The sequence below is a fragment of the Rattus rattus genome, chromosome 1 (assembly GCF_011064425.1).
Source record: "Rattus rattus isolate New Zealand chromosome 1, Rrattus_CSIRO_v1, whole genome shotgun sequence".
In the NCBI taxonomy this organism is placed as follows: Eukaryota; Metazoa; Chordata; class Mammalia; order Rodentia; family Muridae; genus Rattus; species Rattus rattus.
The window spans coordinates 205700818-205716733 of NC_046154.1; the positions used below are offsets into that span (position 1 = coordinate 205700818).

General features: G+C 48.5%; 1 protein-coding gene across 3 annotated transcripts; it reads left to right on the plus strand.

The window, feature by feature from the left end:
• The first annotated feature begins 736 nt into the window (after positions 1-736).
• Positions 737-15915, plus strand: Dctn2 (dynactin subunit 2). Of its 3 annotated transcripts, XM_032913746.1 has the most exons (16): positions 737-965; positions 1797-1865; positions 4553-4561; positions 6624-6629; positions 9043-9139; positions 9318-9379; positions 10506-10604; positions 10982-11142; positions 11300-11447; positions 11851-11916; positions 12088-12126; positions 12287-12364; positions 12459-12530; positions 12727-12829; positions 12914-13005; positions 15351-15915. In XM_032913746.1, the coding sequence occupies exons 1-16, from the start codon at positions 930-932 to the stop codon at positions 15435-15437; spliced, it is 1224 nt and encodes a 407-aa protein (XP_032769637.1). In that variant the 5' UTR covers positions 737-929; the 3' UTR covers positions 15438-15915. The 3 variants fall into 3 exon arrangements, with proteins under 3 accessions (XP_032769637.1, XP_032769644.1, XP_032769653.1); XM_032913753.1 differs by lacking the exon at positions 4553-4561 and having other exon boundaries at positions 738-965; XM_032913762.1 differs by lacking the exons at positions 4553-4561; positions 6624-6629 and having other exon boundaries at positions 738-965.
• Position 15916: the final 1 nt, after the last annotated feature.

The window sequence follows — 15916 nt, forward strand, 5'->3', positions numbered from 1 at the left end:
GAACTATTAATGAATTGATGACCATCATGGAGCATTCAGTCAGACTATGAGCCCGGACTTTTCCATTTAAGATGTCCAGAATTTTGGAAAAAAAGAAATAGCACACTCAGATAAACTTGGTTTTCAGATTATTATATGTATATCAGAAATATAATAATAAGAAGCGTGCTTATACTAACAAGTGTTACTGGTCCACCTGAAGTTAATTTTTTAAAAATTATTATTATTTATTTTATGTGTCTGCGTGTTTGTCTGCATGTGTGTCTGGTGTCCTCAGAGGCCAGAAGAGGGCACTTGGTACCGGAGTTATACAGAACACAGGTCCTCTGCAAGAGGGCCGTGCTCTTAACTCCTTAGACATCTCTCCAGCTCCTGAAATTAAAATTTACTTAAGGATCCTCTATTTTTTTCCAGAAGCTCTAACTGCAAAGACGGCCTTACTTTTCCATTCTTTACATTTTTATAAAATCTTTCTGTAAACAGCATGACGTGGCGGGCTGTGTGGTTTCATCTAGTCAATTTCCAGGTTACCTACGGCAGGAATTATGAAACTCCTTTCATAGACTATTAAAGACGAAAAGAGATAAAATGTATGTAATAGCTCCCTAAGGTTGTTATTGTCGCTGCCAGCCCAAGCCCCAGAAGACCAGGACTACATATCCCACAATGCTAGGCGGCGTCTCCTCGCCATTACCTCATTCACTGTCGCTCTCACCAATTCCAGCCTGTCCAGGGGTGTGGTAGCCGGCTGTCCTCGCGACTTTTGAGGTCCCCTCCTGCCGGCCTGCTCCTGTCGCGAGACTTCCTGCTCCTCCGCCGCTCCCCTTATCGTCGCCTAGCCGGGGACCCGGACCCAGCCTCTCCCCCACTCGGTCACCGGCCCGGCTCCTCCGAGGCCCCGGTTCCCCCAGCCCCGCTTCGCCGCCGCCATGGCGGACCCTAAATACGCCGATCTCCCCGGCATTGTGAGTACAGGGCCGGGCCCGGCTCCCCAGACCGCGCCCCCGACCTCCCGAGGACCCCCAACAGAAACCAGCCCGCGACCCCTCCCGCTGGCAGGCCTTTCGCCCCAAGGGTTCCCGCCGCTCGCCCTTGGACGGCCGCAGCACCTTCTGGACTCCAGAGCCGGCTGGGCCGGCCGTTGGACCGTGTCGGGCCCCCTCTCTGGCAGTAGCGGGTTTCTCCGCCCAGAAATCACTTCCAGGCGCTTACCACTTGTGCCCGAGTGTTTGTACCGTCCATGTCAACAGTGCTCTTGTCGCCCCAAATTTCCCGATTGCCCGCCCCCGCATCCTTACTCCAGCCATACTCACCAGGCCACTTGATGGCCTTCTTGCCAGGGAGATCTGTGCATTGCGAGCGCCTGTGTGCTTGCTCCTCATACACAAACCGGCATGTATCCTCCGTTCGTGCTGCCCTCTCTGCATTCTCAGGGTTGGGAGGTTGGCATACAGGACCTTGAGAACTAAGGTCCTGAGTCACTCTCAACCCTTGCATAGTGATGTGCAGGGCCTAACTCAAGGAACCCTCACACCAGACTAGGACAAAATGATTAGCAAGGATTAGCCTCTCAGCAGTGTTCAGGGTAACATCTTTCTTTAACACTGGTCATTTTATCCCAGGTCCCAGTTTGTACCTGTGGTCACCCCACCGAGAGAAGGGAACCAACATACAGGGGAGGTGGAGGACAGAATCTTTGAGATACAGTGTGGTTTTCCAGTACCTTGTTCAAAGGAAATGGGATAAAAGAGGAATGCTGGGAAATGAGTCTGGGTGATCCCTGCTTCTCCCTGCAGGCCAGGAACGAGCCAGATGTTTATGAAACCAGCGACCTACCTGAGGATGATCAAGCAGAGTTTGATGCGGTAAGACTATGTGCTACACCTCAGGATCCCTTGGGACTCTGACCTTTCTCCCCAGATACAGGCCCTTTCCCTTCTCTGGCAAGCCACAACAATAAGTGGGTATGCCAACCCCAGCCTGGGTGGTATGTAGGTCTCAGAACTTTTAAAGGCCTTGTTCAGCTGCTGGCAGCCACCAGTGAACGATACCAGAAAGGAGAGTCAAGCCAGTGAGATTACAACTAACAAGACCTGTAAAACCCAAGTCTTATTAAATACAATTGAAGTATCTCAAAGCAGTTACATTCTGGACTAGCAATCGATTAGTGAGGCCCCTGGGTTCTAAGCCACGTGTTGAATTATAAAACTTGAACATAATACATTGTTCAAGGTTAGGGTGGGCCTTTTTTATTTTATAAGATATTTCAATCATTAAATTAAATCATTATTAGTACTTAGCAAGAACTTGAATTTGGAACTGTACTAACTATCAGGGAAGGTGTAATCAGCAGAGAAGAGACAATGGTAATAATATATTAAGTCTGCTCTGTGTGCTGTAAGGAGTCGGTGGGTGGTGGGGGGCACACTTTAACCAGGAATTTATTATCATTTAAAAGAATATGTTCATTCTCTTTTGATTTTTGCCGAGACAGTTAGGATGTATACAGGAAATGTAGGAGTTAGGATATGTATAGGTAACATAAGAAAAAGCCCAAAGGGAATGAACAGACGTTAGTAAAGTGCTGTGAGCACAGAGGTCCAGCAGTGGCCTGTATAGATTGTTTTATTCCAAACCACACCGAGCTGGGCTCATGTTGATGCTATGAGAGCGCAGTGGAGGCGTGGCCAAAGTCATGGGGACATTGTCAGCAGGCCCAGTGTGTGTGTCTGTCAGTCCTGTGGCCATGTCTGTGGGGCTGGTTAGTTCTGGGGATGTTGGCTGCTGCCTTACACTGGTATGGCTTGGCGTGCTCACTTATTCTTATCTTGTTCTCCCATGTGGAAGTGCTTCCTACACTGTGGGAATGACTTCCCTGTCCCTTCTCTCAACAGTGTGTTCCTTGTGGCTTCTGTATTTGCTGGCATGTCAGTCTGCCGATCCCTCTTCCCTCAAGCTTAAGTATCTGGAGATAATGCAGATGGTGTCATTGTCCAAGTACCTGAGTGTGAAGCTGTCACTCCAAGAGGTGCCTCAGCTAACTCTGTCCTTAGAGCAGGGGAGCATAAGATGAGGAGCCAACTCAGCGATGGCTCAGAACCTCTGCCTGTAGAATACCAAGCGTGCAGAGAGAGACTGTCTGCCAGTCGCTGATGCAGACAGACAGACAGTATCACTGCAGCCCTGTAGACCCAGGTGCTGCAGCTGCTCTCATCACCGTGGCTCAGCCAGCTTCTTAGAAGAGTGTGTGTGGAGACCTTCAGTGCTGCAGGAGCCCTGAGAGCTAAGTCACTTCCTGATGTCAGCTAATGTCTTTGGCCCCTACATGTCCCTATGGGCCTTAGGAAGGCCGCGTCCAGAAACACTGTGGCTCTGAGGCCTGGGTGCTGGCTGGGAGCCGCTGAGCCATGAGGTCTTCTGCCGCTGCGGAATCTCCAGATTGTTTTCAGTCTGAATTTCATTTGTTTTCAAATTAAGTCATACATTTGTGGAAAAAAAAAAAACGTTTAAGACTGTGTCGTGAAAAAGTTCCCCACCTCTGCCTGCCTCTTGGTTCTCTTTCCTCGGAACAGCTAATATAGCCAAATTGTAAATAATTTTAGGGGTCTGCAAATGTTAATTTATTTTTTATTTTAATTTTGAAACAAGCTCTCATTGTATTGCCCTGTCTGGCCTAGAACACCCTATGTAGTTTTATGTAGCACAGGCTGGCCAATTGCTAGGAGTTAAGACATTTGCCACCACACCTGGCTTCCGGGTAGTATTCTAAAGGAATATCAAGAAGAATGGCCCAGTGGCCCTTCAGTGTCTTTAACCTTCCTCTGATTTCTCTACTGTCAAGCAAAGAAAAAAATAAAGTCCCTGTGAAAGTAAATAATATTCTTTAGATCTTAGTTGCTAGTTTAACTTAGACATTAAAGAACCATGATGCCCAGAGTGAGAAGGGTGGGACAGGAAAGAAGTAAATTTGGTTTGTTTGTTTTTTCCAAATGATTCCAATTTTTCTTCTATTTCTTTAAAACAATTTTAGCAGGAAGTAAAATGTTATACAATAGGAATGGGCTGACAAACAGCAGAGGCTAGCAGTTCTTCCCTTCATAGTATGGGGAGATCTGTGTCTCAGCCACGCCCTGGCTGACTGAGACAATGGCTTCTCAGAGTGTCCCCTTTGGAAGCTCACCTCCCTAATGGAACACCCTCCCCTGGCCTTGGGTCCTGAAAGCTCTCTGCTCAGGGCGTTAGAAGAGGGAATTAAGGACACCTCAGTAGAACAGGGCTTAACTCCAGCCCTCCCTGTATGACGTGACTACCCCAAGGCCATGGAGAAGGAAGATTTCTGAGTCTACTTGGTGCCTCCCCCAGCTGAGGCATGCCCTGCCCTTGCCTGCCCAAAATTAGACACCTGTCAGAGGTTTGCTCTCTCGTAGTTCAGAGTACCAGGTATCACAAAGTAAGCTGATTGTGTTCATTGATTGTTGCTGCACTTTACTTACCGGAGTTTTTCCTAATGCTTCCCCCATCCTCCCTCCTCACCACCCTGCCTGGACACTAGTTTGCACAAGTAAGGCCATTCAATGCTTCTTCTCTGCATGTTTGTTCATTTGCCATCTTGCATGCAATGCTCTGCCACTTTGCAATTGTTGTAGCTAATTGTTTCAAATTCCAATGAATCCCTATTTGAGCCTGGCTGGCCTTATGTTTAAAGATCATCAATCAACGTTTAGAAACACAACTGTGATGCACGAATCATTGTGAATCATTGTCTCTTTGCCTTGTGAGGTCTGCAGAATAAAACTGGACGAAGGAGGGAGTCGAAACATGGAGGCCTTTAAACAAAAGGGTGTAGACTTGAAAAAAATTGCAAGAAGAAATTTTTATGAGCTGGCCTTCAGCCATTGTAGACAGGGGTGGAGAGCAAAGGGTCTTTTATTGGATGAGAAAGACTCAAGCAGGATGGGAAAGGTGCTATGTGCGATTTTAGAATATTTTTGGTTATTTGTGCTTCCTTAGTCTTTGTTTCAGTATTCCTCTTTTAGAAATGATGGGTTGTCAGCATCATGTTGGCCCGTCATAGACAGTTTTATTCTACAGATCTCTCCATGTTCCTTGTCACCATGGTTCTGAAGTCCCCCTGGCTGAAGTATTGTGTAGAGCCTGAACAGCCTCAGCAGAGTGGCCACCGTGCCGTCCCTGTGTGATGTAGAACCCCGGGTCTAGTTCTCTGAGGCACAGCCACTTGGCCAGACAACCATTGATGAAAGGGAGTGGGAGCCATGGTCCAGGTGAGCTGGACCCAAGATCAGAGCACTTAGACTTTTTCTAATTTCCTGTTGTATATTAAATTTCTATGACAACTGCTTCTACTACATGTGTAGGAATTAGGCCCTAAGCCTCATCATCCCTCAACTTCTTCGCAGATAGACTTGGTATACACAGCACACACCACTGCTCATCCCTGTTGTGGTTTTTTGCTGGAATGCTTTGGTTTTTGCCCCTTCCCTCTTGGTTTGAACTTCACTTTATTGCCCATGGTCTCCCCCTTCTCCTTGAGTTTTTCCTAAGCTGCTTTTAGCTTGGTAAGAGCAAGTCAGAAACAAGTATAATACCTCTGTTTCTCTTGTGGTTCTGCATGTGTGTACCTGGGAGTGCTTATGCCCACTGTGTACAGACAGACATCCGAGGACCTTGGAGTCACTGGATGTGGGTAAAAGAGGCTAAAATAAATGGATCCACAATTAGGCTGGATGAACTGTTAGGAAGTGCACGTTTGTGGGTTTTCTCACATACCATGTCAATCAGCCCTCTACCCTTCCACTCATCCATCAACAGAGCTAGGCAGGGCACACAGTTGGAGTTCCCTCCTATAGTACCGAGCCCACCACTCTTCCTGGGAAGTAAGAGCCATGTCTCCATGACCTGCACTGAAGTAAGACTTGTTTGAAGTTTACCCATCTTCCCCCATGTCCTGCTCAGTGAGCCTTGGGGCTTGGGGAAACGTGTTCTGCCCATAGGCTGGTAACTGCAGATCTTGGGGTCCCCTGGGATCCTGTGCTGTGGAATCACAGCAGAGGTCCCCTTCATCATCGAGAGCTGTAGCAGAGTCATTTACTAGCCATTCAACTGGAGAATCCAGGCTTTAGCCATGTGAACTACTTAAGGGAGACCCTCCCTTGAGGATTGTGGGCCATTGGTCAGTGTCAGGTCCCCAGAATCTCCACCTTCTCTGCACCACATCCTGCCATTTCTGTAGCTGCCCCTCACCTGAGCCTTCTCTTCTGCACTTCCTGTTCTGCACCAGCTTGTACGAGCTAACTCTCATGTCCAGCACTCCCCAGTGGCTGCTGCTAAGTGGCAAGGCTCTGCGGCACCCTCAGCACCAGACAGGAAAAGGTCTCGAGGTCTTCCTTCTCTTGGGGCAGATTCTGACCTCAGCTAGAGTTCTTGGCCCCCAAATTTTGCTAGGCTTCCCTGGGGCCCTGTGGTGCAGTGTTTGAAGACTTAGTAGTGCATGTGACAATTTGCTAATAACAATTTTGTCTTTTTTTTTTTCCCTCCCTCCTCCCTCTCCCCCACACCCTTTCCTTTTTAACTCTTGATTTTCTCACCTCTGGGGAAACCACAAGGAGCTGGTAAGAAGCCCAACCTTCGTCTGCTTTTTAATGGGTTTTGTTCTCTGTCTCTACTAAACCTTTGACCTCCTGGTCAGTCCCACACTCAGCACCCTTTCCTGTCTCACAAGACACTGTAGTGGCATGGCAGGTCTTTGAGATGCTGGTAGACTAGGCACCATCTGAGACCATCACTGGGTTGCCTCCTGGCCCAGGCCTTACTTCTCCAGCAAGCTGCTGAGAACCACTGACCCTCTCCTCAGTGTGGACCGTTTGCTGTTCTCAGCTCTCCCTACTTCAGAACAGAGCTGCTCCTCACAGAGCACCGTCTGTAAGGGCTCGAGAGTGTGGCTGTGGCTTGACTTTCCTTTCACTTCAGGTTGTGCCCCCATGCCTTTTCCTTTCCTTTCCTTTTTTCTTTTGTGTTTGTGGTAGCAGAAGTTCAGCTCAGGGGCTTAAGCTTGCAGGGTCAGTACTCCAGCACCGAGTGACAGCCAGCATTTCGTCCCTTGTCTTCTTCTCCTCCTCCTCCTCTTCTTCTTCCTCCTCCTCCTCCTCCTCCTTCTTCTTAAGATGGGGTCTCATTGTATAGACTAGCTTGACCTGGAACTCAAAGTAACCCAGGCTGCTTCTGCCTCCTAGGTGCTGGGATTAAAAGTGTGTGTTGCTGTGTCTGGCTGTCTTTTTAACAGGTCGTTGTCTTTTTTTTTTTTTTTTTTTTCCTATGAGTAGGGTCTTGTCTTGTGACCCTAGCTGGCCTGGAACTCATGGTGATGGTTAGGCTGGTTCCAGACTTGCAGCTACCCTCCTGCCTTAGCTTCCCAAATACGCACAGGGATTATGCTGTGAGCCAGCACGCCTGGCTTGCTGTACCAGTCTCTAGTCTAGCTGGGATTACAAGCGTGTGCCACCATGCTTGTCTGAAATGGGCCTCTGCCTTGTTGGCTTTTCTGGAGAGGAGCCAGCAACATAGATGCTTGCCTGTCTGGAACTGGTGTCCTTAGGCAGTTTAGAGACCAGAAACCATATAGCTACTTGGCAAGTAGGAGCTTCCAACAGAAAGGGGTGATGGGGATTCAAATGTCTCTTCTCTCCAGGACCTGTATATGGGCCACTGGACCCTTTTCTTGTCCCTCTGCCTAGCATCTGCCTGAAGGTGGAGAGAGAAGCTGCTACTTTGTCCTCACCTTCTCTCCTGTCCTCAGCTCCTGAGGCTGCCGTCCACCAGGTTCCTCCTGTGACTCAGTGGAGAGGGAAGGATGGAGCCTTTTCTGGCCATTGCTCTCTTCTGTCCTGTTTCTCCTCCTGCTTCCCACATAGCCACACACAGGCAGAGGTTAACTCAGCACCTAAGACATGGTGCAGGCCTGTTCTTTGTCTTCTCCAGGAAGGAAGGAGGGTAGGAAGGAAGGAAGGAAGGAAGGAAGGAAGGTAGGTAGGTAGGTAGGTAGGTTTTTTAAGGGACTCTAATGTACAACAACCAGATTGAACGTCATTTCCTAGATTCAGGAAGATGTCAGCCCCTAACAAAACAGCACTCCTAGGCACCTCCCTTCCTTCAGCACTGTAGTGGCCTTCCTGGTTGGAAGAGGGACATGGTGTCGTGATGTAATTGTTGAAGAGCGTGTTGATGTGTAAGGAGAAACCTCAGCCTCAGGTCTAGGGTACAGTATCTCCCCTCTCTACACATACCTGACTTGATGTTTGGGTGCAGCAGGGGGATCTAGTAGCGGGGTACATGCTGCACTTCTCTGCTGAGGGCTATATGTATGGCCCTTGCCTATGACACTCCTGAGATACTTGTAAGGTGTCCCTTTAAAAACAACCCCCTGATCCCTTGCTACTTCTCTGTATCCCCTGAGCTGTCTAGCCCCATAGTAGCCCAGAAACCAGGCTTGTAAGCACACCCTCTGCCAACAGTCCTCTTAACATCTCCAAGTTGTATCTGTCTTACCTTCCACAAGATTAAACCTTCCATTTACATGCAGAATATTGCCCTTGCCTTCCTTCTTCCTGTCCAGCAAGGATGGGAAGTCAGCTCTAAATGGACTTGATCAGGAAAGGAGATTTGCTTTGGGGAGGGAGAGGTTAGGAGAGGCCAAGTTTGTTTCTGACCCTGAGTGCATGGTGTGTGCCGGATAACTGGGGGGGTTGAGGGAGGGAGGCTGTGTACAGTGTGGGTGGGGGCGGTTACACTGCCTCTGTTCCTAGCTAAATCAGGGTGGTAATATTTATACTACTGAAGTTCCAGTTTCTCCAGGAAGCTTCACTTTCTCAGACTGAGCCTGGGTGGGTAGCTTAGAATGGAACCCCCTTCTTTTCCCCTTGGAAAAATAAGATGCAGTGTCTTAAGTAGTTTGGGGATTTTATGGAATAGAAGAAATGCTAAGGTGGAAATGGGGCTGCCCCTGGGCTGAATCCCCTGTTTCCTCAGGAGGAGCTGAGCAGCACAAGTGTGGAACACATCATCGTCAACCCCAACGCTGCCTATGACAAGTTCAAGGACAAGAGAGTGGGGACAAAGGGGCTTGGTGAGCAGGGGCTGGAGGCTGGAGGGGGAGATGGGGGTGGGTGTGGGGTCCTAGAGAGTGAGCATGCTGCCTGACCTCTGAGGCTCTACTCCCTTGTGGAGACTTCTAGGAGGAGCCCTCACAATCACCTAGGTCTGGGCTTAGGCCAGCCCACTCAGTAGTCTTCTTCTTTTGGCAGATTTCTCAGATCGCATTGGAAAGACCAAGAGGACAGGATATGAGTCTGGAGACTATGAAATGGTTTGTGGGTGACAAGTATGGGTGGTGGGCAGCCTAGAGCAGGCCTGCCTGCAGGGGTTGGAGGTGCAGCCTAGAGCAGCCTAGAGCAGGCCTGCAGGGGAGTGAGCAGTGTTAAGTTGTGGGCTTTGGGGGTTGGGGATTTAGCTCAGTGGTAGAGCGCTTGCCTAGGAAGCGCAAGGCCCTGGGTTCGGTCCCCAGCTCCGAAAAAAAAAAAAAAAAAAAAAAAAGTTGTGGGCTTTGTTTCTTCATTTTAATTTTTTCTCTTGTTTTTTTTTTTTTAATTTATTTATTTTATGTATATGAGTACACTGTGACTGTCTTCAGACACACCAGAAGAAGGCATCGGATCCCATGACAGATGGTTGTGAGCCACCATGTGGTTGCTGGGAATTGAACTCAGGACCTCTGGAAGAGCAGTCAGTGCTCTTTCCCGCTGAGCCATCTCTCCAGCCCCCTCTTGTTTTGTTTTTTATTTGGAGTATCACTATTATCATTATTATTATTATTATTATTATTATTATTATTATTATTTCGGTGGTGTTTTTGTTATTGTTTCAAGACAGAGTTTCTCTGGGTAGCTCTAACTGTCCTGGAACTTGCTCTGTAGACCAGGCTGGCCTCAAACTCAAGAGATCTGTCTGCCTCTGCCTCCCAGTGATGGGATTAAAGTCATGTACCATCACACCTTGCTTTGGGTTTTTTGGTTTTTTTTTTTAAATTTATTTTTATTTGTGTAAATAAGTGTTTGCCCGCATGCATGCATATGTACTATATGTGTGCCTGATGTCTGGAGAAACCAGAAGAGAGCATTGGATCCTGTAGAACTAGGGTTACAGAGGGTTGTAACCCGCCTTATGGGTGCTGGGGACTGAAGGTCTTCTGTGAGGGCAGCCAGTGCCCTTAGCTGCTGAGCCTGAGGGATACAGTCTTAGTGTGAGTTTGTCTGGCTGGCTTCCAAGCAGGATATACTTGAGAGTGTTCTATTCTCTGCTACAGTTCTGGAGTCTTCAGACCTCTGGTTGTCCCCCTCTCTTCCGTACGAAGGTGTTAGAGGGATACCTTATGACTTAGGTCTAAGGCTCCCTCTGATGGGAGAGGTAACGTCCCTTTCCTCCTTGTTCTCTAGCTTGGAGAGGGTCTGGGAGTGAAGGAGACACCGCAGCAGAAGTACCAACGACTACTGCATGAAGTCCAGGAGCTGACAACGGAGGTGGAGAAGATCAAGGTCACCGTCCATATACTGGCTTCTGAGTGCAGGGCTATGAGGTTTCCAGAGTTGGGGAGTACAAATCTGTATTTAATGCTGCTAAATTCAGTGCTGTTCTAAAATCTATCCTGGGGGTGTGGCAGTGGTAGCTGGGAAGATTAAGAGCACTGGTTGCTCCTCTGGAAGATCCAAGTTCTATTCCCAGCATCTGTAACTCCAGTCCCATGGGATCTGATGTCCCCTTCAGGCCCCTATGGTCACTGCATGCATGTAGTACACAGACTGCATACATGCAGATATATAAAGTAAATAAAATTGCCTGGCCATGGCTTTCTTTGAGGTTGTTGCTCTTTTTCCTCACTTCTTTCCTGTCATTGTGACTCCTCCTCCATCAGACAACAGTGAAGGAGTCAGCCACTGAGGAGAAGCTCACCCCTGTGGTGCTGGCTAAACAACTGGCCGCTCTGAAGCAGCAGCTGGTGGCTTCCCACCTGGAGAAGCTTCTGGGACCAGATGCTGCCATCAACCTCGCTGACCCAGATGGAGCCCTAGCTAAGTGAGTGCCCTGCTTAGTAGCAGAGTCACTGCTGAGTGGGACTGTGGAGGACTGAGGAGGGAGACAGCCTAGCCATTCTTTAATGAGAATTATGAGGCAGAAGAGAGACTTAAATAGCTTTTGGGTCTCCATATTATCACTTGTTCTTCTGCCCCAGGCGCTTACTGCTGCAGCTGGAAGCAACCAAGAGCAGCAAAGGCAGCTCAGGGGGAAAGAGCACAGGTGGCACTCCCCCAGATAGCAGCCTTGTCACTTACGAACTCCACTCACGGCCTGAGCAGGACAAGTTCTCGCAAGCTGCCAAAGTAAGTATGAGTGTAGCCTAGGCTGGGAGCCAGGGAAGAGCCAGGTAGCCTAGGCTGGGAACCAGGGAAGGAGACATGGCCTTACAGGGTCAGGCCTGGGGAGTGGGTGCTGGGCAGGCTTTTGATTCCTCCAGAAATCTCGATCTCTGCGCCTCCTTGCATTTCTGTTTTTTTGAGGCAGGGTCTCATGTAATTAGGCTAGCTCTGAACTCCAGATCCTCCTGCCTCTACCTCCCAAGTGGTCCATCCACTTTGAGTTTAAATTTATGAAGGTAGCTCAGGATGGATTCCAAGAAAGGAACCCTTGGCAGGGGTTGGAGGGTGGCAAACGTTACCTCCTCTTCTTCCTCCTCTTCCTCCTCTCCCTCCTCCTTCCCCTCATCTCCTTCCTCCTCCCCCATAGGTTGCAGAACTCGAGAAGCGCCTGACAGAGCTGGAGGCCACTGTCCGCTGTGATCAGGATGCTCAGGTCGGATGTTCTCCTGTACTGTCTACAGTAGTAAGCCCTGAGTACTGATCCCTTAGTTCACAGTGTTCCCAGAATCTGGGAGGGGTCAGCTAGGGGGTTACCCTAGAACTGGGAATTATCCTGTGACTGACTATATGAAGACTACTGACTTCCGTCCTCTGTTTCCCCCAGAATCCCCTTTCTGCAGGTCTACAGGGAGCCTGCCTTATGGTAAGTGTGGAAGGAGCTGGAGGTGTGGATTACAGAGGTCAGTGGGAATAGTTACTTATGGCAGTGACTGGGTTTACAGCTGTATATTAGCTCCAGTGAAACGTCGCAGACCTACTGGTTCTTTATTGGTGACATTTGTCCAAACTCTTCCTTGACCTAGGAAACGGTAGAACTGTTACAGGCCAAAGTGAACGCCCTGGACCTTGCAGTTCTGGACCAAGTAGAGGCTCGGCTGCAGGTATTAAGTAGAAAGCTAGCTGGATTCTCAGTAGCTTGGGACTTTGAAAGCCCTACTCTGGGAGCCCCGTCACCCTTAACACCTGTGCTTTCAGAGTGTCCTGGGAAAGGTGAATGAGATTGCTAAGCACAAGGCATCTGTGGAGGACGCAGACACACAGAATAAGGTCAGGAACTGTCTTCTCTATCTCTACCCCGCTGTGCTCCCCCAGGCTCCTCCACTGAGGGGTAACATCCAAATGTAGGGACTTTGCAGCCTCAGGTCTTATCAGCTGAGAGAGTTGAAGGAGCACCTTCCCTCTGCCAGCTGTCCTTTCCCCAGTCTGACGGCAGTGTCCCCTCTGGGCCTGCACACTTTTCCAGGTGCACCAGCTCTATGAGACCATCCAGCGCTGGAGCCCTGTGGCCTCCACTCTCCCTGAGCTGGTACAGCGACTTGTCACCATCAAGCAACTTCATGAGCAAGGTATGGGCTGGGCCCTTGGCCAGGGCCTTTGGTTCCCTCTCACCAGGGATCCTGCTCTTAGCCATGCCTTCTTCACTCCTACAGCTATGCAGTTTGGTCAGCTCCTGACACACTTGGATACCACCCAGCAGATGATGGCAAGTTCTCTTAAGGACAATACTGCCCTCCTGACCCAGGTGTGTGGGGCTTTTTATGTTGTTGCCACTTTTTTCAGGGCAGGGCAGGGCAGGGCAGACCTGACGTTCTCCAGCCCTACCTCAGAGGGTTCTGTCTCACAACTCTAAATGTCATTGTTTTCATAGTTGTAGGACCTTTGTACCCGAGCCTGGTTAACCTTTCTTTCTTTCTTTCTTTCTTTTTTTTTTTTTTTTTTTTTGTTTTTTTTTTTGGGGCTGGGGACCGAACCCAGGGCCTTGCGCTTCCTTGGCAAGCGCTCTACCACTGAGCTAAATCCCCAACCCCTTATGTCTACTTTCTTATTAAAATATTTTAGTGTGAGTGTTTAAGTATGTAAGAGAGTATGTATATGTTCGTGTGTATGTGTGTATAAGATTGTGTGCCTCTGTGTATGTATGTGCCCTTGTGAATGTGTATGTGTTTGTGAATATCAGAAGCACCAGATATTCTTGGAGCTTGACTTTAGGCAGTTAACTGCAAGACTGGTATATGCTCTTAACCCTTGAGATAATTTATTCAGGCCTTTAACCTTCTTGAGGTTAAAGGAATCTCAGGAACTCATTGTTCTAACTAGGTTTAGAATATTCCAAATCCCATTGCACATACGCATGGGAGCATTGGAGTTACAGACAAGTACCATTATGCCCATTCTTTTTTTAATTTATTTTTATGTGTATAGGTGTTTTATCTACATGCATGTCTCTGCAGCATGAATGTGCCTAGTGCCCACAGTAGGCAGAAGGGAGTGTTGGAATCCATAGGGCTGGAGGTACAGACAGCTGAGAGCTATTATGTGGGTGCTAGGAATTGAACCTGGGTCCTCTGGAAGAGTAGCCAGTGCTCTTAACCTCTAAACCGTCCCTCTAGATCCTGGCCCACATTTTTACATAGGTGCTAGGGATCTACATTCTGGTCCTGATGTTTGCAAAGTAAATGCCAAGCATCTCCCCAGCCCTGTTCCTCCTCTCTTCCTCCTCCTCTTCCTTTTCCTCCTCCCCCTCCTCTTTTACCTTTTGAAAGATTTTATTTTATATGTATCAGTGTTTTTTTCTATGCACATGGGTGCATCGTGTATGTGCCTGGTCCTTGTGGAGGCCAGAAGGGGGCATCAGTTCCCCTAAAACTGAAGTTACAGCCACCATCTGGGTGCTAAGGACTGGGCCTAGGTCTTGTGCAGAAGCAGTCAGGGTTTCTAACTGCTCAACACTTTTGAGCAGCAGCAGCAGCAGCCTGTTTTTATTGATTGCAGTGGCAAATGCTCAGCACACAGCTAGTACTCAGTCTCTATGGGAAGAACTATTCTTAGTGCTGTGGGGAGAACTACATTACAAACCGTCATAAAGAGTGTGGCGTTGCACACCTTTAACCCTAACACTCCAGAGGCAGAGTTGGGGATTTCTTGAGTTCCAGGCCTGCCTGGTAACCATAGTGAGTTCCAGGCCAGTCATGGTTACACGAGACCTAGTCTCAAAATAAATGGAGAAAAGAAAAAGCCAGATGTGGTATAGCACACACCTTTAATCCTAGCACTCAGGAGGCAGAGGAAGGGGTGTCTCTGAGTTCAACGCCAGCTTGGTCTACAGAGTGAGTGAGTTCCAGGACATCAAGGGAAAGAAATTGTCTTGAAAAAGAAAAAAAAAATTTGGTGTATTTTTCTTCTAGCTTTCTAAAGCTCTGAACCTATGACGACTTAATCTCATTGAAGTCACCTGTCCTTTCATAAAATAAGTAGTAGCTCTGAAGGTCGGTCAGATCCTTAGTTGAAGACCCTGACCTAAGGCCACAGGACCCAAAGGGTAGTCTGGAAACTGCTGCTCCAAACATTCCCTCCACCCACCCACCCACCCCTCCCAAAACCAGAGACCCAAAGCTGTGTTTTTCTTTCTTTTAGAGACAATTTTCATGTATCCCACATAGGTGCTGGGAATTAAACTTGGGTCCTCAAGAAGAGTAGCCAGTGCTCTTAATTTCTGAGCCATCTCTCCAGACCCTTGCCCTTGTTGGCATCAAACTATGACCTTGTTTTGTTTTCAATTTCAAGACAAGGTTTTTTTATGTAAACCCTGGCTGCCCCAAGTCCAGACTAGACTCACAGAGCTCCATCTGCCTCTGCCTTCCAAGTGCTGGAATTAAAGGGCTTGCTTGCCACTATGTCTGGGGTGCATGAGATTTTATGTGGGACTAGGAATTGAACCTAGAGCTTTATGCTTGCTAGGCAAGCACTCCAGCAACTGAGGTAGATCTTACCCACTCTGTTTCTTTTTCTTACAGTTTCTTATGGGTGTTCCTCATCTGATAGACACCTGGGCCAAACAAACATAAGGCTTCTCTTCCCCTTTTGTAGGTTCAGACAACGATGCGTGAAAACTTGGCCACAGTTGAGGGGAATTTTGCCAGCATTGATGCTCGGATGAAGAAGCTGGGAAAGTGAGCGCCACTGGGAGTTGGGGAGCTGGGGTAACCCTTGCCCCTGAGCTTTGTCAGACACTTCCACAGAGCTTCCCCTTGACCATACTCACAGTCCCATCCCACCTGACAAGGGCAAGGGTTCTTCTTGCATGTGGGGTGCACACCCTCCCCTGAGGAAGAGTGGGAGCTGGGAGCTATCACGGGATGAGGTTGTGGGCCCAGCCACATGCCAGCTCTTGTCCAGTAAGTGCTTGCCTGCTGTGGGAGAGGACTGGATCCTGTCCTCACACAGCTCTGTGGCTGATTCTAATACTGTACAACCGTCTCTGACCATTAAATGCTGTTGTACCGTGGAGCCTCTGTTGTGTTTCCTGGATTTCGAAGAGGCAGCACTGACAGACGTGCATACCTAACAATCCAAGCCACACTATTATGAGACTATTTCAGTTGTAATCTGTTCTTACCAAAGAACCAAATAAAAAATGAGTACAGAGCCAGAAC